The following is a 24,598-nucleotide window of genomic DNA, read 5'->3' as shown; positions in this document are numbered from 1 at the left end:
TTTGCCGATTGTCGCAATAAGAGAAGCTCCAAAAGCACTATAGTTATTCTATATATAATCCAGCATGCCTGATGCCACACAAAACCATTATAGCAAAATCCCTCACAGAGCCGGAGTTGATCTATTATTCCTAACTTAACCTTCTAGAGGTAAAAAATCTTTAGCCCTGCTCTCCTCCAAAGTTGTTGAGCCCAGTCCAGATCACAACCCAGACTATATAATTCTGAAGTTTCCATCTAAAGGAAAGGCCAGCCAACTCACAAAAACTGACACGTTGCTGTCAAAATTGTGCCTCACACTGTTCGGTGGATTTTATCTGAAGGAAGAGCTTCAGCGCTCACCTTGCAGTGAGACATCATCTGTTTCCACACCACAGACAGGCTGGGTCTTTTAAATTATTCTTCAGTAACTGCACCTTTCAATTTCAAAAAAGGTCACCTCTCGATTCCTCAGACGTTTAATATGAAAACTGGGGTCATCTGGGAGCAAGGTGTCCCCCCTGCAGCTTTATTCAACACGGAACTCATTAGCTTGCCTCATACCACTATGGGAAGAAAGAGAGATTCCAGATTAATGGCATGACCCAGCGAACTCGCTGAATGTGCCAAATAAGACCGATGTGCTTAGAAAAGTGGCTGCAGACGGGGGAACTCCTCCCGAGAAACCAGAGCGAGCACGGTGGAAGTGCAACTAATAATCCAGAAGAACATTAACAGAGGGGCCCCACAGATCTGCCCCGTTTCACTCCAAAAGAATAAGCCAGAATATGCTTTTGGAAAAAGGGAAGAGACCTGGAAGATGACGAGTAGTTGAAGAAAGCTGCTGTGAAGCTCATCAGCAGGGCAAGCAGAACACTAAAAAAAAGGGAAAGAAAACGCTGAAGCACAAAGCTCAGAAACAGGCAGGTCCTGCATCCTTTAAGCAGCCTGAGCTTTGCATTTCCAGAAAAACTAATCACACACATATATATACACAAAACTTACAAAATTCCTTACTAAAGATAAACCATGCAATCTGGCACAACAAATACCAACAGAGATGCAACCCTGGACTTGACACTTTCTCCTTCCATACTAATCAAAATTGTTTTGCTTTCCAGAAAGGGAATCAGATCAAACGCATTGTAAACACAAGAAATGTGAGTGTTTCACAAAACTACTAAAGCTTGCAGTGGATAACTTCTCCTTCAGGGTCTTACTCTTCCAAAAGAGATTCAGCCCAACAGGTTTAGAAAGTTTGTGCAAACTGATGTTAACTGCATAGCTTTAGAGCAGGCTTTTTCTCTGTGAAGTTTTTATACCCATCTGTCAGCAGTTTCTATTTCTGTCGGGCAAAAAGGTTTTCAGAAGTTCTGTTGTTTCCTGAGTTCCAAGAATGACAAAGGAAAAATGCGTTTTAAGACTTTAAGATTGCTAAAAATCTTGAACTAGTCAACAACCCCTGTCAGTTAGGACAAAGACAGTTCCACCATTTCTGTGGCTGTGAAAGTCAGAAGTTGTTGCTCTTTTCCTAGACAGTTCACATTCATACACAACACAGTTTTCAGCAAGTACTAAAAGCAGCTCTTGTATTTTTTCCCCTCTGGTGTATGTTGCTTTTGAGGTTACAAAACCAGCTTCTATCATGTTGTTGTGGCCCCAAAAAGCACCTGAATGATTTAGGAGCTAGCCAAGTCATAACAAACTCCCATGGCTTAGAGGAGTACCTTCGTAAGCAAAGTCTGAGAATGCGTTTGCCCTGAAGTCACAGAATGCAAAATTATTTATCCTAAGGGGAAAACCAGAAAGATCTCGAGCTCAAATCCCATGTTCAGAGAGAAAGACAAGTGCACAGGTCGTGTTGCACAGTGCCTTAGGTGTCTTACCCTTTTATAATGCTAAGGACCTTCTATTTTCTGTTCTGTCTTTCCCCCTGTTTCACCCAAGCTACTGGGGCAGTGTTTTCCAGAGCCTCTGCAGCAGCGTTTGCCCTTGTTCCTGTGCTGTAACTCTGCTAGGCTTGCACCTGCAAACCCCAATATTGCACGTTATAGCAGGTTCCTATAGGAAGTGATTGCCACTAGTGTGCAAATCGCCCCTTCTTTCTGTACCCCTCGGCTGTACGTTTTGGTTTACATTAGGAGACTCAGTAATATGGATGCCCAAAGCTTAATAAACCAATATGCACGAGCATCTGCCCCCAGTCCTTGTGTGCTTCAGTCACCACTAACAGTATCACAAGAAAAAACAATGGGGATTTCACTCAGGTCCTGATAAAAACTCAGTAATTATTAATGGAACGGTATGGATGAGAGAGATCACCTGCTGCACCAGAAAGGACGCTCTGGGAGGATGCTCATTTGGGGATCCTGTCCCTTCTCTTCCCAGCTGGCCACTGGGGAGAGTTTTCCCTGCCCCTTTTCTCACTCTGTCCTCCCCTCTCACTCCTTTCCCTGCACCCCCAAGAGTTTTACCATTAGAACTACGTATGCCATCAGCTACGGATCCACTAATAAACATGTAAGCCTGTCTCAACATCCATTGTGCATCACTCTCATACATTCATCCATAAAAGCTCCTCTAAGTTTCCACGTAGCCTACTTTCACTGAGTAAAGAGCAAGTTTTTTAAACAGTATCCAATAATCTTATAGGTCCTATCGCTCATGGTACATCACACCACATCAAGACTTCAATGCAGCTACTGAGAGCACTACTGAAGGAGCTTTAAAAAAATGAAGCAGTAATCAAACTGCAGTATTCTAGAATTTGTGCAGACTTGTCACTTTTGCAAGCGAGCCTGAAAAGGCAGCAAAGGTATTTTAAGGAACTTGAACTGAGTTTTTAATGCAGTAAACTAAGCTTTACCTTCTGCAGGAAGAGGACAATCCTCACAAGCATCTTGGCATGCAGTTCCTCCAAGGTGAACAGAGTTCGAGGCGTGCGGATGAAAATCTTGGTCTTGCCGTAAGCAACATCGTGCTGAAATCCATGACACTCTATGAGCTTCTTCACAGCATCTTTGTCTGAAGGGAGGTCATGGTTTGGCCAAGTGAATTCCGAGATCATCTTGTACCTGGAAAATGTAAACTTGTCATCTAGGTTCTCAAGAAGGCCAACCTTCAACGTGTTTTAGAAATAATTATGATCTAAGTTCTAGTAAAACTGATTATAGATAGAAGAGCCTCAAGACATCCTGTGTAAGAATCATGATCCTCAAAATCCAAGGAAAATTAATATGAGAGGCACGATTTTGTGAGACGCTGAAAAAAAAATATTGTCAGAAGCTCACTTCATCAACACCGAACTGATGCAACACGACAAACCTCGGCATTGTTTTCCTGCAGATTGGGCACTTCCATTATTCCCACTTTCAGCATTCAATTTTATATTTTTTTGCAAGGAGGAAAAGCTTTGGTTTGCTCACATTCTGCATAAGAAGCCAACTGTAATCAATTGTTCAGTCAGAAACCTAGACTTAAAAATTCTGCAAGTAATGTTCTCATTCATCATTTTGGTAGCCATTTCTAACAAATTTTATTATTTACCAAAGTAGCAGATAGTTGACTGCCACAGTTTGTGCAAACACCACTACTGCCTGTAATCGCTGTTCAATCATTCCCTCCCATCCTTACTCTCCAAACTCCTTTTTACCAGAGAGAGAGAATGCGGATTGGAACTAAGACAACTACAAATCAAACACGAAAATAACTGCATCAGCCTGTGCTCTCTGTGAGATTTACCAGCCTTGCAAAGTGCTGATTAGGTGAATAGACGATTGCAAAAAGCAACAATGAATTTTCTGCATAAGATTTATGGACATAATCAAAAATGTAATAGACATTTTCACTGTAATAGTACCCACATTCACGTTCTAAATAAAACAAGCATGCAGAAATCTTAACCGCTTCTCTATTTAAAAGCCCACAATCCAAGTCAAGCATCAATCTCAATGTTTTAGACATTCAGAATTTTCAGCTGCTATTAAATAAACCTTTTTACTGGGGAGTGGGTGCACTGCAGGAGTTACTAAACAGACTAAAATAAGCCTGAATGGAAATACATCACAGTGTCGCCTTCATTCATCAAATTAGCCTTTTGAATAAGCTGTTGAAGAGGGGATAAAATGGAGGTATGCACAGCGTCTAAGCAGGGAACACCATCAGCGTGAGGGCTACAGCACGCGGACTAGGGATCTTACTGATAAATAAAACAGGTATATAAAAAAAACCCTCTTCAGACTCACAAAAGAAGATTTTGCATTTATAGTTGGCTGGCAAAAGCATTCCTTCTCTGAAATACACATACACACAGGACATAAATATTTTACACTGGTTTCTCTTTCCTATTCTCATCAGGAAAATGTTCCTGCAATAATTAATTCACCGGGAAAATCTTCCACCTCGAGACATTTACATTGGGGGGGGGGGGAGGGGGGGGAGACAACCAGAGTGGCAGTGCAAACCCACGCGTTATTGAACAGGCCTGCTCTGCCGACGGGGCCGGGAAAAAACGGGGAAAGATGTCAGAGAACTGAAAGCCTGCCCAAAAGAAATGTTAAATTCTGTTCCTCCATTACAACAAACACAGGGCTATGGTGTTTAAAGCCGTCCCGAGGCAAAAGGTGGTGGGACCGGCGGTGGAATACCGTGGCATCCTTTTGTTCCTCCCATGGCACGTCCAGCGCAATGCCACGAACTCCTTCCCCGCAGCAGAGAGCGTGACCTGGATGCCACAGCAAGTCAAAATCCCAACCTCGCTGCTAATTATAGTGAGGCAGAACCCAAAATAAATCTGCTCACTGACACCACAACCCTTCCCCTCTCCTGCCTGGAGATCTCGACAGCTTTCAAGGTCACTTATACGTTAAACATCCATTTCTACACCACCTTTGTTTCTCCTCCTTCTTCTCCGGGCTTAGCTGTAGAAACACCCGGCACACACGAGGTTGCGACTGCAGCTTACGATTCTCAGTATAGCTCTCCTAAGAACCCAGATTTTGCGAGCCACTAAATTATGAAGCTTTAATGAAAAATATCAGGTCTGCACGGGAAGCGGGGTCATACTCTTCTCTTCCCACTGTGCGGTTCACAGCTCTCTCGGTGTCGTTTACATGCTATGTTTAACATTGTCTGGAAATAGGCACGTGGATGCCTTCATGGTGAAAGTGTTGGATTACGCTCACACACGGCCATGCCGGCAGATGCCTCGCAGGCGCCGTTCTTCCCCCTGCCCCACACACATACCCCTTTCTGAAATCCAATCAGCTTTTTTTTTTGATAGTAAGTTATATATTAAAACAAAAGAATGCATCACATCTATTTAAGACACATGGCCCTGACGCGCATTTCACACCGTTGGAAGATGTAGTTGCCAAGCAAACGCACGGCTCTTGGTCCAACAAAAAGATATTTAGATCTTACTTTCTACAAATTGGTAAGGGCAGACTGGTTTGCACAGAGCTCAAATAGAAGTTTTCTTAATTTCAAGGAAAGCTTGACAGGGACATTTATTAATGGTCTTAACGTCACTGGTCTTCACTTCACTTCATTTCCTACTGGTAGATAGAAGATATCAACTACCTTACAGTATTTTAAGGCTAAATAGCAACAAACTCTTTTCCTACAGAAAGCTATTTTTTATACATTTTTATATACACACATACATATATATAAAAAAAAGAGGCATACATGCACTCACACACATGCACACACATACATATATGTATCTCCTCTCTATACATATCCTGATATGTATCTCCTGTCCCCTCTAAGAGGGATCAGCAAGACAAAACACAGGTATCTGGTTTGGGCTCAGAAAATCCGAAAGCTTCAGGGGCCTGTAAGGGAGTTAAACATCTGTTTGTGGGACTGAACTTTTATAATATTTTTTGCAGATATAAGCAAACAAATGACAAAGTTATGTCCCAAAATCGCCTCTCACTGAGTGACTCTACATCTATCTTCAAACGAGCCCACACCCAGTGCAAAAGTCCAGAGCTGAAGGGCCTGGAGCCTCCTCCATGCTCCCAGTCTCCCAATAAGTTAAATATAAAGGAACAGAAATCTCTTGTGAGCCCTCTTCAGAAACACTCCAAAAATGTGCAGCTTGTACCACAAATCATATCCCCCAGCCCCTTTAAGAAGGATATCTCTCACCCAAAGACAAGGAACAAAGAATTTTGGAAAAAATAAAAACAATACCCAGGCCGGAAGATTTTTTTTTTTTTTTTTTAATTTAGAAAAGTCAGCATAGACTGGACTTGGAGCAGTGCCGCAGTATGCAAATACAGCATCTGATACCTCACACTTTAGGTGTTTAATCCTACTCCAGGGTCCGGCAGAACAAATGTTACAATAGCCTGAAAGCTGTACCAGTTGCCATGTGCTAATTTGGTTTACCAGCTGTAAACACCACTTCTGGTCTTAAGCTTACAGGAGCTCATCAAACATTCATTAAAAACAAAAGCAGCTGTTGATATTAGTAATTACACAAATCTTAAGAGTAAATGGTAATGAATTCCACGTGTGAGGGCAGAAGCACACTCAAACCACTGCATAATGTTTAAGAAAACCGATAGACAACACTGTAGGCTGTATTTAGTAAGCCAGACCCCGTTCCACTTCAGGTATCATGAAATATCCAGGCAAATCTCCACCGTGAACAGCAAAAGATCTTTGTTTCTAACACATGACATCCCACCTGCTCGAATAGTTTAATTTTTTTCTACCCTCAGGGCCGCCTTCTCACCTGATGCAGTAACAGAAGTAAAAATCAATTCACTATTTCATCAGCAAGAGGTTGAATTCTTCATACCCATGCTAATTTACTGAAGCCCTAAGATAAATTTCAATCTAAAACATTTAATTTGTCACAAGTCTGGTAGGAATTAAGAGGGCAAGTAGTATCAAAAACATGTTTTAATGGGGTCATGTTACTATCCCTTTTTCAGACTTCCAGTTTTAAAGTCTAGAGGTTTCCTCCTGCACACGCATAATGTCACTGTGCGCCGTCAAGTACTTCCCAAGACACACAATGTCTGTCTGTCTCTCTTTCTGCGACAATTAAACAATGTTCAGAGAGAAAACAGAAGTTAATTAGTTCTGGTTTTAGGGTTATGCTCTGGGGAAGAACCTCATTACACGTTGCTGCTGCAGAGAGTAATACAGCAGATGAATTTTAGCACAAAAGAAGTTGAGCCCGAGTGCCACCTACGCACCTCTAAACCCCTCCGCTGCCAGAAAACGAGAGAGCAACCAGAGTCCCTGTCAGACTCATGTTTTATCACACCCAACAGCAGCTACTCAACCAAACACACCACCACCCATATGCTCACGAGTGAGGATCACAAGCCCGGAGGACTTCAGACTTAACCCTTCACTCAAGGGGAGACAGCCAGATCGCACACCTCATTCCAACGGCCGAGTCGTCCTGCAAAGAGCTGAACTGAGCCACTTGCCAGCACCCTTCTTACCTGTGAAGAAACTTCTCGTACGTTTGGCGGTAGGCAAAGCCTGCTCGGCGGACTCTCACGTTCTCCAAAAGGCCAAGGTATTCAACCTGATGCCTGCAACGCTCCTCATCAAAAAGCTGCGGTGACTTCTTGTCGTTGGGCTTAATGCAACGCACATAATAGGGTTCCTAAGGGGACAAATGAAACCGAGTTTCACTCAGAAAGAAAAAAGTCTATGCAAACACAACTGTTTCCTCATGAAAACATTGAGATGTCAGTCCACCCCAGTCATCTGAGTGAGGTTTGGTTGCTTAACAGGAACTACAAGAGAACAGAAATGACAAGAGTGGCACATAACACGTTCCTCCCCTTAGCACAGTGCAACGACGTCTGCTACAGGATCAGTGTCACCCATTCCAGTTCGACTGTCCTTTGCCATCTATCAGAACCAGTTCCACATCCCCCTTCTCTACAGACTTTGACGATAACAAAAACAGCCTTCACAAAAGACAGAATAATGTAATTCACTTTCATCACACTGGGATTTGAAGTCCATTCATTTCTTTCTCTTCATTGTTAGCCCTTGCTATCCCACTTCTAACTTTATTGGTGGGGGGAGAAACAATTAATAAGCGTCATAAAGGCCCGTCTTAGTTTTTTCAAGGTAAAATTGTATTCTTATAACGTTAATATATATTATTTTTTAAGTAGCTCTTGCAAAAGGAGTGGCATATTCTGCAGGTTGGCAAAGCTACCGCCCACCGAGTCTCATCACTAGCCAAGGAGAGAACTCAGACAAGAATCCCAGCCAGCTCAGAAGGTCACGGTATGTCCAGAGACTTGCTTCAGAGGACATGCACCTGAACGGGAGCATTTCAGAAAGCAGTTTACAGCAACGCTAACATTATGATAAAGGGAGATAAGCAGCCTGTCTGAAATCTTAACATTAGAAGATGTCAACTTTCATAACAACTGATAATTAAGAATGAAATTTCAGCAATTTTCCCGTCAAATAGATGAAACAGGTGGCTGTGAAACATCTGTAAAACTGCTCTGAGTAACCAAAGGCCCTTTCGCAAAAGGGAAACCCCAAGAGTTCTCCAAAGGAGTCTTTCTGTTCGAGTACTACCGGATGGTTTCAAGAGTAATTTGAATGAAGGAGTACAACGTGGGTACTAAATCCGTAGGCAATATAAAGTTTCAAAGTGCAAGAACCCACAACATTAACAAATGGGAGGAGTGGTCTGGGGAGAAAAAAAAAAAGGTATTAATTTAGGGATGACAAATGCAAAGTTCCACATTTAGGCAGAAACAGCTGTATAATAAAAGAACGAAAAACTGATTTGACACTAGTGCTAAAAGAAGATCTAGGAGTTCTAGCTGAATGTGTGTTTTTCTAAGGAAGGGGGACAGGGACAGGAAAACTGCAAGACAAAAAAACCCAACAGATTTCTACTTATCTGAACATTACATTCAGTTTGGGGCACTGCAGCTCAAGCGGGATGCAAACGGCAGTGAGTCAGTTCAGGGAAGAACAAGAAAGATCAAAAATCCAGAAAATGTCACTCAGAGGAAATACGGTTTTAGTCTTGAAGGACTGAGGAGCCACATAACCATCCCAACGTTAGGCTTTATACACTTGAAGGGTAGATATAAAGAAAAGTAAATATTCAGTTTTAGGACAAAGAAGCACTGGCTTTAACTACAATATAAAAATTCAAATTAAGCATCAGGAGAACAAGGAATGGGAGCAGAATGCCTGTGGAAAGGAGGGGAACCTCCATCACTGGAGAGGAACAGCCTGAACAAGCATTTGCATAGAAAAGGTAGAGGCAGAGGCGTCCTCAAAGAGGGGATAAATTCCCGTGGTCCCCTTTAGCCCTATTTTCTATGATTTGTCTATGATTTAGCCCTATTTTCTATGATTTTAGGTCACTTACCTAATCTCAGGATAATATAAAGGCCCAAAATTGGGCCTTTATCCTTGAATTCATCCTTGAATATCCCTGCTCGTCCTGACATAACCTGGAGGTACGCAGCCCTAATGACAGGCACACGGAGCTTCCACTCACTAATGAGTATGAATAGGCTAAATACGAGTAACGAACGGGCTAAGATATGGAGGCCTTGGAAAAGCAGAGCCTCATATCCTTGAAACTGATACAAGCCACTGGATCTTCTGGAGAAGGTGTTGGACTGGAACATTTCCCTGCTTTCTTAAACATGCGAGTAGTGGCATCAGGCTGTGCTTTTCTCCTGGAGGGCTGTCCCTGGGGTAGGAATATACGGCACCGAGGAGAGCGAGCAAAATCTAAGCCAACCACCAATACAAGAGCTGGCAGCATCCCTGCGCTGCCTACCCTTCACGCAGCAACCAGGAGCGCGTAAGTAGGCACGGGGAGCGCGCGGGTAAACAGGAGGATGTGTGGGCACTATACGTTCTTACATCGTCTCCCTTCTCCCGCAGTGACTTCATCTCTCCGCACAAAGGGATAGCTCCTTCACGGTCTTGTCTGGCTCCTTTCCTTACCAGTGAGACTGAGGCAAAGGTGCACGCAGAGGAGAAATCTTGCCCCGCTTCCAAATAACTGGCTGAGCCCGCTGGTAGGGCAGCGCTCTCTTCATCCTGCTCTTCTTTCCATATCCTCAGAGAGTGGTGGGCTCAAAAAAGGAAGGGACGCTAAGGACACAGCTTCCCCAGGACACCAGGCAGCCGAGCGACAGCTCTCTTCTGCGTGAGGTCTTCTACCGAGGTCACCACCACACTGAGCACTTTCTTCTGCCACGGTAATTCAACCCAACCATACCTATTCTATTTGTTCTCCTTTCCTAACGGAGAAAATGATGAAATATAATGTGCTGGTACAACTTAAACAGTTTTAAGAGATTTACATATTAACCTTTTTGGCTTTCTCCTGAAAATTATCTCTGCACTGAAGGTAAGAAGGTTTACAAGGGTCTTTATTCACTCGACAGTCTCCTACCATCTCTCAGAAGTTGCAGTCTGCCGTGGGTGATGATTTTTCCTTCAGTTGTAGAGCTTGGCTGTGCCATGGGGACGCAGCTGTCATGGGCGCTCTTCACGCTCTCTCAGACATTGTGTGTCAAACTACGAAGGTAGAAGCAGCCCTTTCTGAACTTCAAATCAGTGTTGAAGTAGGTTTGACGTGGTCATGGCAGCTATAACTGACGAGGAGTAGGAGTTTGCTGGACCTGATGCCTGCCGTTTTTAAGCTCTGTATTGTAATCTCTCGGTTGTACGGCAAGAAACAAAGGCCAGGTCATTCATCTGCTAGAACAAGTCTCCTCTAGGACTGGAAATAAGCCATTTAGGGAAAATGCAGGTTTTACAGAGAACTCCCTGAATTACAGCTGAACTTAGAAGCTGTGAAAGAGTCTGCAGCTGTGAAGGTGAATGGTCTGCAGTTCTCTCCATCCCCTCCTGCTAATAATATTCAGCTTGGGCCACTTCTCCATCCACACATGGGTCACCCTTAAGGACAGACCTATCCCAGTAGCAACAGGGTCACTAACATCAGAATGATGCCAGACCATGCCAGATCTGCCCTCAATACCGTTGTGTTGCATCTGATGTCCAAATGAATATAAATCCTTTGACGAGATCGATATCACGAATATTCTACATTTGATCCACAGAACTGCGACGTCTTGCGAACACAGGAACCAAATTAAAGAAGTCATTAGGAGCATGAAGTCAAGAGTGCACCCCACCCCTCTGCCTCACGGGAATTGGTGTCACGTGTTCATTACTGACATTGTAGTGTCCAGTTCACAGCTATTCGTTATTGCTAATAGATAAACTACCCTCACCACTGCAAGGCTGTCTGCTTGGGTTGTCATTCGAGTCTTTGCCATTCAAAAATGCAACAAACCTCAATGCAAAAAACCTATATGACTTCAAGCACAGCACAAAGAGGAGTGACTGTATCTGCATTTAATATTAAAGGGAGAAGTCAAGATGCTGCTTTCCTTTTGGAAAACAGAAGTAGGAAGTTCCTGCACAGACAGGAGATCATCTATCAGTGCAATTACAGTGTAATTAAAGCCTCTCAGCAGCGACAGCTACTAGGGTAAATTCTAAAGTAGATTATTCCATGCTTACAATCTTACCAGCCTCAGCTCTTCAGAGGCATAATTATGCAGTTCCCATTATTGCACCATGAGGCTGTCAAGCCTGGGAGCTGCATTTTATAAATGGAAGAACTGAAATACAGACACAAAGGCCCCAGTTCTGAAAGCTGTTTAGATCCCTAACTGCAACTGATTTTTTTTTTTTTTTAAATCAAGCCGAGCAATTTTTAGATTTTTAAGTGCTAAAAAGAAAACAAACCAGTTTAAAGTCATTGCACCCTAAACAAACTCCTCCTTGAAAGCTTTCTTTTCCATAATTTATAGCTCGTTAGATGAGAGAAGGGATAGGACACAGGACTGACAAATTTGTGCTGGCTATGTCCAATCAGTCACAGTGATGACATTATAACTTACTAGAGATGCAGCCTATCAACCTGCATAGGAGAGCAGAGGCATGGAAGAAAGAAGAGTCAGACAAAAGGAGTTACAGAGGAGGGGAAAAAAAGAAAAGGGGGGGGGGTAGGGGGGGAGGAAAAAAGAGCGATGCGTGTCCAGCGAGAGTTCCTAGAGAAGCTCATCATTTACAGCCGTGTCAGCCAAAGGACTGCCCGTGTCAGTATTTAAAAGAAAAGCCACTCAAACTTATCCATCACAGAAAGACCAAATCCTCAAGAGAACAGCATGGGCAGTAAAACATGTGCTTGAGAAATGTTACATGGCAACTCTGTAAAGCTAGTTTTTGTTTTGGTTGGTTTGTTTTTTTTTTTTAAAAAAAGCACTTTTTTCTACCTACCAGAAGTTTCTGCCCAAAAGACTCTCAGTGTAAGTCTGGAGCATTACAGTATTATTGAGATACCAGTACTGATAAGCACCACTTCAACTCAGCATCCTCCAAAAACATATTTCCCGAGTCTTCATGCTTGTATGGACACGTGTATATACAAGTTGAAGTTAAAACCATATTTGTGAACAGCTCCTGCAGTGTTAACAACACTTTTATGCTACTCGCCCTAATGGAAGCACCTGATACCCTAATAACCACACCACCTGCACCTTCCTCTCAGGAACCACAGAACTCTGCTTTATCACCGAATTTCAGATTTAAACCAGAATACCAAAAGAACAGAACTTTAAAGATGGGTATGTTAAATACCGGAAAAGTTAAATCACCATCTAATGCTGTAGGTACTGTATTCATGGAGTTTGAGCTTTGTTTCTGATATTATTATTATTATTCCTGCCCACCAAATTAGCATTTTTTGAGACTATTCCCCCAAATGACAGGTTTAAAGATACTGTTGATACTGCCAAAAAAACTGCAGCTTTTCGGGAGGGCCAAATGAGTAGCAATGAAGAAGAGCTCTTGGACTGCCATTCTGTTTGAGGACTGTAGAAACAGAGAACATAAATATGGTTTAAAGTTGTTTATGGAGAAATATTAGATAAGCAAGAACAGCCCAGGTGGAATGGGAGGCCAGGATGAGAACAGCAGCACTGACTGCACTTATATACTGGGCACACTCCAGTAACGTTAATAAATCACCAGCTCAAACTGCAACAAAATTCAAGCTTATCTTCATGTTGTTTTTTTGAGAAACAGCTGAGAAAAACATGAACTGATATTACCTCTCCCTATGGAACCTTATTCCTCTGACATCCGTAGACCACAGCAGCTAACACCACTTGTGCAATGCTGTTTTCAGAGAGCTGTTTTCATCAGCTGTTACCACAGGCTTCCCAAAAAAAGTCCTGCAGGGTCCAAACCGCAGTCAGACACGTAGACGTTGTCATTGTTGATCCCCAGAAGTGCAACTCCGGTCCCAAGTTAAGCACGGGAAAAATGAGTAACACGACCCAAGGGAAGAATTACAGTACCCGTAACTGCAATGAGTGGTGTCCCCAAAAGAGACAGTGGTTTTACCAGCCCAGGAACAGCAACTGTTCACCCGCTCTCCAGCCCCCAGCAGAAGTCAGAGCGCTGAGACAAGTACCCAAACTGGCAATGACTCAGAGGCAGAGTATCCCATTTATTTGTGCATAACCAGTATCTAACAAAGCATGGCTTAAATGCCCGGTTATTAGCTTGCTAATAACATGCACATATTATTAACATCCAAAAGTCACCTCAAAGAGATCCTCCAGGCACAATGGCCAAACAGAAGCACTATCTCTCTGCACTCTACTTTACCGTTTGAAGTACGCAACGATTGTGTTCAGCACCCTTATCAGCAACCTCTCCTGTCTAGGACACACCAAAATTCAGACCCTTCAACGTAACATAAGCTTGACTTCAGGATGGGTCTCACCAAATTTTGGGGGGTTTTAAGACGTGTAACAGCCAGGCTCTCCACTAAAAATAGCTAAAGCTCAACTACGTAACTTAGTTGGCAAGCTTAAGTACCTACAAACGCTGTTCTGCAAGGAGCATTAGCCATGTAAACTTTTGAACAGCAGACTCCAAAGTGCGAATTTCACCCCCTTCGTTCCAGCCCTCCGTCATGCTAAAGGTTGGCCATAAAACACTGCTCAACCAAGACAGCCCTTGGCTCCCTCCTGCTTGGCAAGAGCCCTTGTTAAGTCCTGACAAACACATCTGTTTAATGAGAGCCTTCACTTTAACGGGATCCATAGCTCTCTGGGAAATATAATGCTCTAAGACAATTTTCTCCATTGCTATTCAACAGAAAATCGGGAAAACCCCAACATCTTCAATACCACTTTCTCAATGAAAATTTAGGGAAGGTGAAGAACGGGAAAGGTGTGTACTGCGACACACATAGCGGCTTCCTAGTGAATCCACGAGCTGTCCTGAATATGGCCTATCCTTGGAAAGGGCTGACATTTGTGATACAGATACTGATGATAAATGGAATGAAACGAACTCATTTCACATAAGCCAGCCAGCCTTCGATGATGAATTTTGGTACCTACTGACTCAAGATGGATAACGTGCGATTTAATCTCTTCGTCTCCCACGGTGAGTCGTAGGAATTGTTCAAACCACCACACAGTGCATGGCATTCCCTTGACTATTCTATTTTTACAAATACCAGGTGGCCTAGAATAATTTTTCCACTAAACAAGCAAATGAAGTTTTTCCACGAGCGCTTGCCAAACCTCCCCACCAACAGCTCCCTGCTATCACCCCTTGATCACAGCCCTCCACCACAACACCCCCAGCAGTTTTTGTCTGTATTGCTTGAAACGCCTCACTGCGGTGCGTCAGGTTCCTTACCCATTTGACTAGGCAAGAGATAACGTGAGTGCTCTGTACGACAGAGATCTGCATTAACAACAAGCGGCATCAAGCAGAATCTTTTTCCTTCCCCAACTACTCGTTTTCACAACACACAGAGAAACCTTTCTGGGTTCTTGAGATCTCTATACCCAAATTTAGGTTAGGGCTAGCCAACAAATTATTTGGGGGACTGACAGATCAGGTAAATCTTGACTCCTCGGGAAGTCTGACTAAAGTCTGCCCCATCTCCCTTCCATCAGGGTCTCGGCCACATTCTCCAACCCCAACAGCTCATGATTTGCCATCCAGGAAAGCTCCTCTCTGGCTGCACAGGCAGTGAAGTGGGACCTCTCTCCACGTCTATTCATGGTCCCTGCCTAAAGCAAGACCTGGCCTCTGGCTGGGCTAACAAGGGCATCCTCTTAGCAGCCCTTAGTCACACACTTACTGGGGAGAACTGCGGGGCTTCATTCTCAGTCAGAAAGCTCAGCTACCACCTTGAGTCAGCTTTGGTCGGGCTTGCACACCCTCCTGCAGATTTACTGCTGAAGATTAAATCCACTCCAGAACTAGAACTCAAAAATATAAAGCAAGCGTGTTTTCATCTCTGAATTTTGGACAATATGAAGCAATATACTATTTCTTGTAATATTCCCAGTGCGGGTAGTTCTCTCTTCCTGTGCACAGCCGGTACTGTACGACTGTGCTCTGACCCATACAGCACCTACGAAGATTTTGTTACGCATGTGGCTGCCACTCCAAGCAAAAATTCCAATAGTGCTCTGCTCTTCACAAGGTCTTATTAGAACACAGATCATCTTTCTGCAAAGCTTTCCCTAGCCTTACCGCATCCGCGTGCACGTTCTCCCTCCAGATCATGGGCCACTAACATTTCCTTTGCTACCACAACTCCCGAGAAGAAAGTCAGAACACATTGCCCTTTATTGTTTAATTATTCTAAATGTTAACATATACCACTACTCTGGGCTCACTGTTCATCTCTTGTGGACCGCATACCCCTTCCACATCACCACCAAAATGCCAGGAGTCCAGCAAGGTCAGCCGGCATCAGTAACACCCAAATAATTTCTTAGTGATCTCTGCTCGCATGAGGGATCACACTGCTCGCCTCATCCTGCCACTCGGCTGCACCGGGTTCAGACAGCCCCTTTCCCAGTTCATTCCCTCACCTACCTTTCTTCACACAAAGTGGTGCGTGCCAAAGCAATACCTTCTACTATAAAACTTAATTATTTAGTAAAACAAAAGGTTTCACTTCTCACCCTCTGGCACAGCAAAGAGGAGGAAAGAAGGAAATCACACAGGTCTGCCTGTATTTTCACGGAATTCACTTGGCATTGAAAGCCAGAAAGAAAGAATCTCTCCACTGTGAAACTACATCCTCTGGGCCCTCTGCCAAAAGAGCTTTGTTAAAGACGATTATTTATTTGATACAATAATTATTACCAAAGAGAGACTGGCTTTCCTACAAGTGAAAGATACACTGGTCACGGAGGAAACAAAAATCCTCCTTCTTTACGCAGGGGCGGCAGCTAACTCCCCTACGAGATCTTCACAGCTGCCCATTGCCACAACCAAAGCTCATCTGCCGTTGCTCAGCTCAGCTTTCTGACCGATAGCAGTAATAGGAAGGTGGCAGTCTCTCCACGGAGAAGCTACACCCTACGAATCAGAAGTTGGAGTCGATTTTGAAACAGAAATATTTACCTTCGATGCCAGGTTGTCCACTAGTGCAATCATGGAGTTCTTAAAAAGAGTAGCAGCTGTCAGAGGTCGCTTGGTTACCTCAGTGATGCTCAGTTTACCTTCAGGCCACATCATCTTCAACACAGGGTTAGAGCTAAAAGACAGTCTTCTTTAATTGCACAGTCTAACAGCAGTTCCACTAAATTCAAAATTCAACAGCTTGCTTCTGTCCAGATCTACTGGTGTTTTCAGCTCAAAATGTATCAGCCAAACCAGTAGGACGTTCCTGGGCAAAACATGTCTCGCTCTTGAGCAATATACTGTTCAAGCTTACAACCAAATATTCTGGAAAAATGACAAGCGCATTCTCCTCTTCAGATAAAGATGTGCAGTAATGGGATAGTAAAAAACCTGCAGAAGTGATCTATCAAAAGCAGACTCTGCCTTACTGCCACAAACATCAACAATTTAATCAAAACAGAAAAGAGTAAGACCATAGCCCACAACATCTTCCCTTGAAACTTGCTATCTGATTTCAAGCTGTATTTCTGCACCATTCTTGAGATATAAAATAATTTATACATTTTAGCCTACATTTTCTTGAAGGGTTGAAGGTGAGGTAAAATGGCCATGATGGATGGCAAGAGCTGTGGAACAGACAAAAGCTGAAAGCATTTACAGCCATCTAATAGCCAATCTATCACATGGTTTAATATGCCCTAAGTGGTCTTTGTGAACAGTCTTTACCAGAAACTTAACAGAAAACAGAGGCTAAATTTAATAAAACCTCCGCACAGCAAATATTTTGCAGGTTTTTGGTTAATATGAAGTCTTGAAAACATGAACAGCAAGGCTGTTCAAGGGAGTAGACTGAGTAAACATAACAGGACTGTAAACTAACTTAATAGTCGTACCAGCTTTTAACCCAGGGAAACAGAGCTGTCCATGCAGCTGCAGGCTATTTTATGCTGACTTCTACTTCTGAGCAAAGTCTCTGAAAGGTTGAGATAGGCCACAGTTACCAAAGAATGAGAACATGTTTAATGCCAGCCGTCAAGGAAAACAGTTTTCTGGGGCACTTATATACACACACACACATTTTGATAGGATTTCAAATTTGCTTGTCAAATTTTACTTGCCTAATTAGTATTTACAACATGTGACTACATGGTTTAAATTTTTCATGTCATTGCACATACGAAAAGGATTCGAATCTATTTGCCCATTTTTCCCCTCAACCCTAAACTTTCTTTCAAAACAGGGACTTCTAGCTGGGGCCAGTGATATCTGTTGTTGACCAAATGCTGCTCGCTATCTTCAGCATTGATTAAAGAGAGATCAGGAATGGTACATTTGCAACTGGTCCAAAAACCTGGTTAATGACAAATCAAGCAGCACAGGTAATCTCTGCACAGCTATCTTGATTGCACAATGAGTTGGGTTCAAACAAACACTTTAAATTTAGTTAAATTAAAGGTTATATCAGAACAAAACCAAGATATACAGAATAAGGACTTTATACTGAAAAAACAGACTAACAACCTTCGGGTCGCAGTAGATATACCAAGATCAAATCCCAAAGCAATGTGTTTATTCATGTGCACTGCACACACAGTACAGATAGCATCAGTGAAAATGTTAGTCTCTTCTAGCATCCACTCTATAAACAAGGATTCTGACAAATCAGATTTAAATTCACCTCATTAACGTTTTTATTCCTACCTGTTGTACATGAGGCGCTTGAAGTCTTGAAATAAAGTGTCCTTGTTTTTGTCAATAAATCCAGTGACTGAGTAACTGAAAAAAAAAAAAAAAAGGAAAATAGAGTTAATTGCAAAGAAGCAAAGTCCTTCTCTGAGCTGCTGGTATCAGCGTGAAATCAGCATCCTTGCACTCCTACAGACACAGCAGATGCTAATCAGGAATCCAGCTCTGTTTCCCAACCTATCACTAATTTGCTGTGTGAGACTTAGATCCTTGGATTCTTCCGCCCAGCTTTCCATCTCCAGCGCAGAACAACATACACCTAGTTTTAGAAAGCTGTTTGAACTATGCAGGTGAAGAGCATGATGGCCAAGACACCTGGCAGGACTTGAGCAAGTTGTAGATGGCCCAAATTCCAGACTTAAACTCATGACTTCTGCCTCCAAATTCAGAGCATGTGTTCGTGTTAAATCCTACAGAAATTAAGTTTTCTTTTTCAGTCTGTCCCCCTCTTGGTGTCAAGGAAGATTCTCTGGTGGGAGAGTGCCAGAAATCAAGAGCAGCCTATAACCAGTGACAGGGAACTCTTGGAAATCCACACACACACATTTTGGACTCTTTCCTTCCTCTATTCCCACAGAAATACCACCCTGAAAGATTATCGTTTCAGAGTTGCATCTCTTCTCCAAGACTCAGGACAGACAGTGCTCTGTCCTCAAAGAAAAGGTCCAAAATCTCCCCATTCAGTGACCCCCACTCAGTTGCTTCCTGAGCTTCAGATCCACCCCCAGGAAGGCTGCACCTAAGCTGCAGGCACTGGGATCCAGAGCCCCACAGCATTCAAATCCCTGCATGGAGCCCCCCCCAAATCTTACTGCTCCACATAACACAGTTCAGGCTCAAATATTATCCGCAAATATTTCCACATTTCAGTTTTCTTTTACAAAATTTTTCAGCCACTGGCAGTGCAGAAGGTTCAACCACTAATATGGCACCTTGTATTCTCTCCTCCTTGGCAAAATGCTTTGAAATCAGAGATGTCTATCAGCAGTCGCTCGGCAAAGACTCCAGAACAAAATCTAGCTGCGCTGAATGGGCTCCAGTATGATCCACTGGTTACCCTTATAAATTAAAGGTAAATTTAATCCCAAGGTAAAAGAAATCCTAAATTATTTCCTCATTAACTCCCTTTAGATTCTGCTGGCAGGGGTAGTTACACAAATCCTAAACCATGAGATCACTCCGGTGATATTCCAGACAGTGAACGGTTTCTAACATATGGGCATCCTTCACTTCTACTTAATCTTCCTTCACATTACTGTCGCATTCTGTGGACGTTTGTGTAGGCTTCAGGTACAGAAAACTTTTCAACCTGAACGGGGAAGGCTCCTTGCACTTGTGCTTATTTCAGGTTAACACTACCCTCTATTTTGAGTCTGCTCAAACTGATTTGAGAATTTAAAGCCAGAGAGTTATATAATCGTACTAAACAGATGTCTAAACCAGATTTTATTAGCTCAGTATAGCTTTCTTGCATAAACAGTGCTGGCTTTTTTTTTTTCCCCTCTCCTTTTTTTTCCTGAAGCACTGCTCTGCCCTCACCCCCCCTCCCCATATTCTCCTTTTGTTTCAATTCCAAGTACAAAATCATATTCTGTATAGCAAGTAACCAGCATAAGATTTAATTGATAAGCAACTGCTGCACTCTCTAATTCTGTATGACAGCTATTCTGGTTCATACCAGAAGCAGCATTAAATCAGAATATTGTACCACTTCAAAGCTGGCTAAAAGACAAAAATAGAAGGTGCAACTTTATTTCTGAAAGAAACTTACATCACATCTCCGGCGTAGTGCTTGATTCGAAAGTCTCTGTCAAACTCCAGCGTTTTGTCAGTTGCACAAAGCTAAAATAAATTCACATACATTAAAGCATCACCCGTGGACCTTCAAGTTTCATGGAAGAGCAATGTGCGTTGGAAATAGAAATGGAAACTATAGTTATTCCACTTTATATATGCATGTGTAGATGTGAAATGCAGTTATAACACCGCTTTATAATATTTTTTCATGGATGCGTTATAAGAACATGTATTTGTACAAAATCAAGTTGCAAGAGCCTATAGTTTTATTAAAAAATTGATACCACCTCAAAAACACCATTAAGCAAAAAGAACATTTGTGCATGTACAGAAACATTGCACCTAAGAGTTAATTTATGACTTCTTTTTCTTACGCCTTCTTTTATTTTTTTTTTCCATTGCAATATCCCTCCTCAGCAAAGAAATGAAGCAATCAAAACATGACAGTTAGAATAGCAATGCTTGTTCTGTCCCAAACCACTCCAGATCATCTAAGAGCCCTCAAACAGTGACCACCGCTGCAGATCCACCCAGGGTGGTCCAGCTCCAACCCTCTGCTCTCAGCTCAGACTTCCCATTACATTCCTTCACTGCAACAAAGATGTCAAGTGCCCACATGGCAGCCATTCGGTAGCAGTGGCCGTAATACACTCATCCCTTCAGGAATAGCAGAAGCCAAGAAATCCATCAGGCTCAGCTTAATTAAAAAAGGAGAACAAGATAAAAATGAGGATTTTTTTTTAAAGCCAAAAGGGGCAGGCAGATGAATTAAGTCTTTGCAGGAAGTATGGGCACCATTTAAAAACACCGAGGGCTATAACCAAATATCTACTATCCACCAAAAGTCTTGGGAAAATAAAAGAGGAAATTAGCATGGTTAAATTGCAGGGCAGGAGAGATTATTCGAAGCAGGAAGATATCCTTCAAAAAAACTTTACCTGTGTCCAAGAGTAGAAAATAGATTGGCTCAAACTGACAGAACAGATGTAAAAAAAGAAAATAAAATATATTAAAAAAGAAAAATCACAAGGAGGAAACCAAAAAGTTTGAGTTAACAAGGTACACAGAAGGTTACAAAGGAATAAGAAGTCCAGCACAGCAGGAGCAGGAAGCACGCCAGGGTCTGCAGAGCTGATAGATGACCAAGGTGTAGAAGGAACACGGAGAAAATGAAGAAATGAGGCCACACCAGGAAAACAAAGTCATTTTTCTTTTTGCAGCTGTGTTCACCAGCGAGGGGCTATAGAGGATGCAATGCCTTTTTTCAACCAGCCAAAACATACATCTCAAACCAACTTGTCAACAGGAGAGATATAAGACAAGCAAAAACATCACGAAATGAAGCAACCGCGGCTACCAGACGGGATGCGGTTGGCTGCACAAGCTTCTCGCTTAAAACTCATCCAGTACTGGAGAAACTGGAAGTTGGCTTAACATGATGCTAGGTTGTTGGGTTTTTTTAAGGAGCGATTCTCTCTGAACTTCCTGTCTACTGGGCAAATCAGTTGAAATTATTAAAAAAAAAAAAAACAGCACGTGTTTTGATACAGTTGATACAGGCTGCTTGGATTTCTCTGAGCCTTTTTTCACAAAGTTCCTCACTAACAACTCAAAGAATTTAAGCTGCTATGAAAGATAAGAGAAAGGGTCCTCACACAGATAACTGCTGGAAAGATGGGAAACAGGAGTCCTGCGGGGGCCTGTGCTGAGTTCTACACTGCTAACATCGTCTTAAATGAGCTATGATCTGAGGGTAATAGGAAGGTGATCGGGCTTGTTGGTGGTACTTAATTATTCAGGGAAGCAGAAACAATGGCTGGCTGTGAAGAACTGCGGGAAGACACGAGAGGCTAAAGGAATGGCAAAGAAGAGCAAATGAAATTCAACATAAATACAGTGATACACACAGAGAAAAACCAAAGTTCATGGCAAATGATGGGCCCCAAGCTTGTCCAACACAACAAGTATCTTAACTGTCCTCCATCCCAAAAAGGACACAGGAGAACTGGAAGAGGCTTGATGAAGGGCAAAACCGATCGACCGTACTGACTGCTACAGGAGGAAGGGCCAAATGAACTGAGCCTCTTCAGGTTAAGAAAGAAATGCCAGGAGACGATGGCAATCAACACGGAGATGATGTATTGGAAGACACAGGGAACCGTGTTTTGTTGTTCAAGAACTAGGAGGCAACAGATGTCACCTAAAAGGAAAAAGGGATGAAAACAGGAAGAAAAGAGCTCTTTACGTGAGTATCTAAGCTGTGGAATTCTTTGTCAATTTAAAGAAAAAAAGAAAAAAAACTCTTAAGGACACCAGCCCTGATTCAGGAGGTTCCTGGACCGCAGATCACTGGAGACTGGGAGCATATCAAATGACCATCATGCATTTGACCTTAGACCTTCGCTATTGCCTAGTGTCTTGGAAGATACTGTGTCAGGTGGACTAGAATGGACCTTCTCATACTCTTCCCTTCACAATCAGTTTCTTGAGATTGACACTAATGAGAACTTTCCACTCTTTGAAGATTTAGGAATTCATAGACTATCACTGCACTTGATCCTTTGAACGTATAAAGATCAACTGAAAAAATTAAAGATGTTGAGAAAATGAACCTGTGATGTTGAGAAGTCCTATCAGAATAGTGAGCGCGTCTACAGATCTAGATTAGCATTAGAGAATTCAGATAAGGACGACCCATGCTCTAGGAACATAAAATTTTGCCACAAATACTCATAGTGGAGGTGTTTGCCAGTATTTTTCCTGGTTTGTTTGGCTTTCACCAGGACAACTGAGCAGACAGCAGCAGATCAGACATGCAGTACACAAATTAGGACACTACTATTTAGGGCACAGCAGCCCCTTAGAGCTTATCCACATGGAGCCAGTGGGCAACCTGCTCTACGGGGGAGCAGTGAAGCATTAACTCAGGCTGAAAGATGGGAGCTGTTCCCATAACACAGCACACGTACTTTTAACTCTTTAGGAACGGCTTTGATCTATGCTGAACTTTACAGTATCTGGACAGAACTACTGCAGTCTACAAAAGCTAATTATGAAATGAAATCAAGTCCTTTGTTTTAATTCAAGCTAGAAGAGGCTGGCTTAGAAAGCTCAGGTTCCTACAGGAGTTCTAGATGGGACTGAGGAAGATATCTTAGATACTGGGAAAGGACATCTGCAAAGACGCAGGAGGGGGAAAAAAACAATTATGATGCTGAGAGTTCTATGGGTCAATTTTTTCAAGGCTATATTGATTTAAACTAGAAATTAGCAAGCCAGGAAGATACATCATACCCTCCATAAACATTATTTATAGCAGTATTCCTTGTTTCCCTCTCAGTCTGTGCAAACAGTTTTCTGACAATGCCACCCCCTACTGAGGAATGCTGCAACTGGCAATATTTCCTTTTAATGCTTCCCATGCTGTGAAGGGACTCCTGAAGGTAAGGACAAACAGAATTTCTTTTTTTTAAATTTTCATTTTATAGCCTCCCATATACTTTACGAAATTCAGTCCTCTTCCCCACTGTATCAAAGTACTACCTGCTCTCTCCGAGATGGAACCACTTCACCTTAGCAGATACGAGACCAAGGACAGAACAGAAACGGAACTTCTTTCTCTACCAGCTTATTGACTAAACAGCTCCAGAAACCGGACCGCTTCCCACACTACCCCACTGCAGAGGATTTAAGCCTCCATCCCCTCAGGCTTCACTATTCACAATCATTATTACTACTAGTAAAAGAAGTGATTTGCATTAAAATGTAGAAACCCAGGCTAGGCTTCATGAAAATTCTTCTTTTCAGGTGAGTTTACTCAGAACATGCTCCGCATCTGCTGCTTAAGCACGTAAAATCTAGGTTAACAGGAGAAGCAAGATTCCCCGTTCCCCCTCCCTCAGCTAGGATGGATGTGGCAGATGAGATGCCAGGTGTGCTCAGCTAAAGGGCACTTAAGGAAAGCCACATCTGGGAGGAAGAAGTGGTTAGTTTATTTTCATCCTAGCCTCTACCCAAACAAGCCACATCCAGATCTATTGTTTATATTCAGCCTCCCTGGAGGCAGCCTTCAGCACATATCTTATACAACCATGCTAATTCTGTATTTCTGACCTACATAAAATATTGTACTGGGGTGGGAGGGAGAAGGGGGGAACCAGCATTCTAAACGATGTATTTCAAACAACGTTTCTCAGTAGAGAGACGTCAATAAATTAAAGGCCCTTATTTGATTACTCAGTGTGAAAGATTCTCAGATTAATCAGGTTGTTTTCAATATGCTGCCAAGTGAGGAATAAATAAAGCCTTTTAATTCGTACATTGTACCAAAACCAAAGCAAGTCGAGGGGCCTGGATGATCATAGGTACAATCTGAGATGAACATGTTTTGTAGCCAATGATGATGGGGAAAAAAAAAAAAAAAAAAAATCACAGCGCTGTAATAAAGCAGAAGTGTGAATAATTTCACTGTCACTATGTATTAGAGCAGCCTGGGAAGAACGTCACGTGGGTTGAAACTGCGCATCGATTGGCTACAGATGACATCATGATATGTCAAAGCACGAGCT

General features: G+C 42.6%; 1 protein-coding gene across 2 annotated transcripts in view; it reads right to left on the bottom strand.

Annotated features, from left to right (window-relative positions):
• Window positions 1-24,598, bottom strand: part of MYO1D (myosin ID) — a 160,751-nt gene that overhangs the window by 89,470 nt on the left and 46,683 nt on the right. For both annotated transcript variants that reach the window (XM_075171202.1, XM_075171201.1), the window contains 5 exons: window positions 20,005-20,075; window positions 18,189-18,263; window positions 16,488-16,620; window positions 7,451-7,617; window positions 2,845-3,052 (listed from right to left, as the gene is read on the bottom strand). In XM_075171202.1, coding sequence (XP_075027303.1) covers window positions 2,845-3,052; window positions 7,451-7,617; window positions 16,488-16,620; window positions 18,189-18,263; window positions 20,005-20,075 — 654 coding nt within the window. The remainder of the gene's footprint in view (window positions 1-2,844; window positions 3,053-7,450; window positions 7,618-16,487; window positions 16,621-18,188; window positions 18,264-20,004; window positions 20,076-24,598) is intronic.

Source organism: Calonectris borealis, chromosome 22, assembly GCF_964195595.1.
Source record: "Calonectris borealis chromosome 22, bCalBor7.hap1.2, whole genome shotgun sequence".
Lineage (NCBI taxonomy): Eukaryota > Metazoa > Chordata > Aves > Procellariiformes > Procellariidae > Calonectris > Calonectris borealis.
The sequence above is the reverse complement of the archived record's forward strand: the minus strand, read 5'-3'. Positions and strand labels throughout refer to the sequence as shown.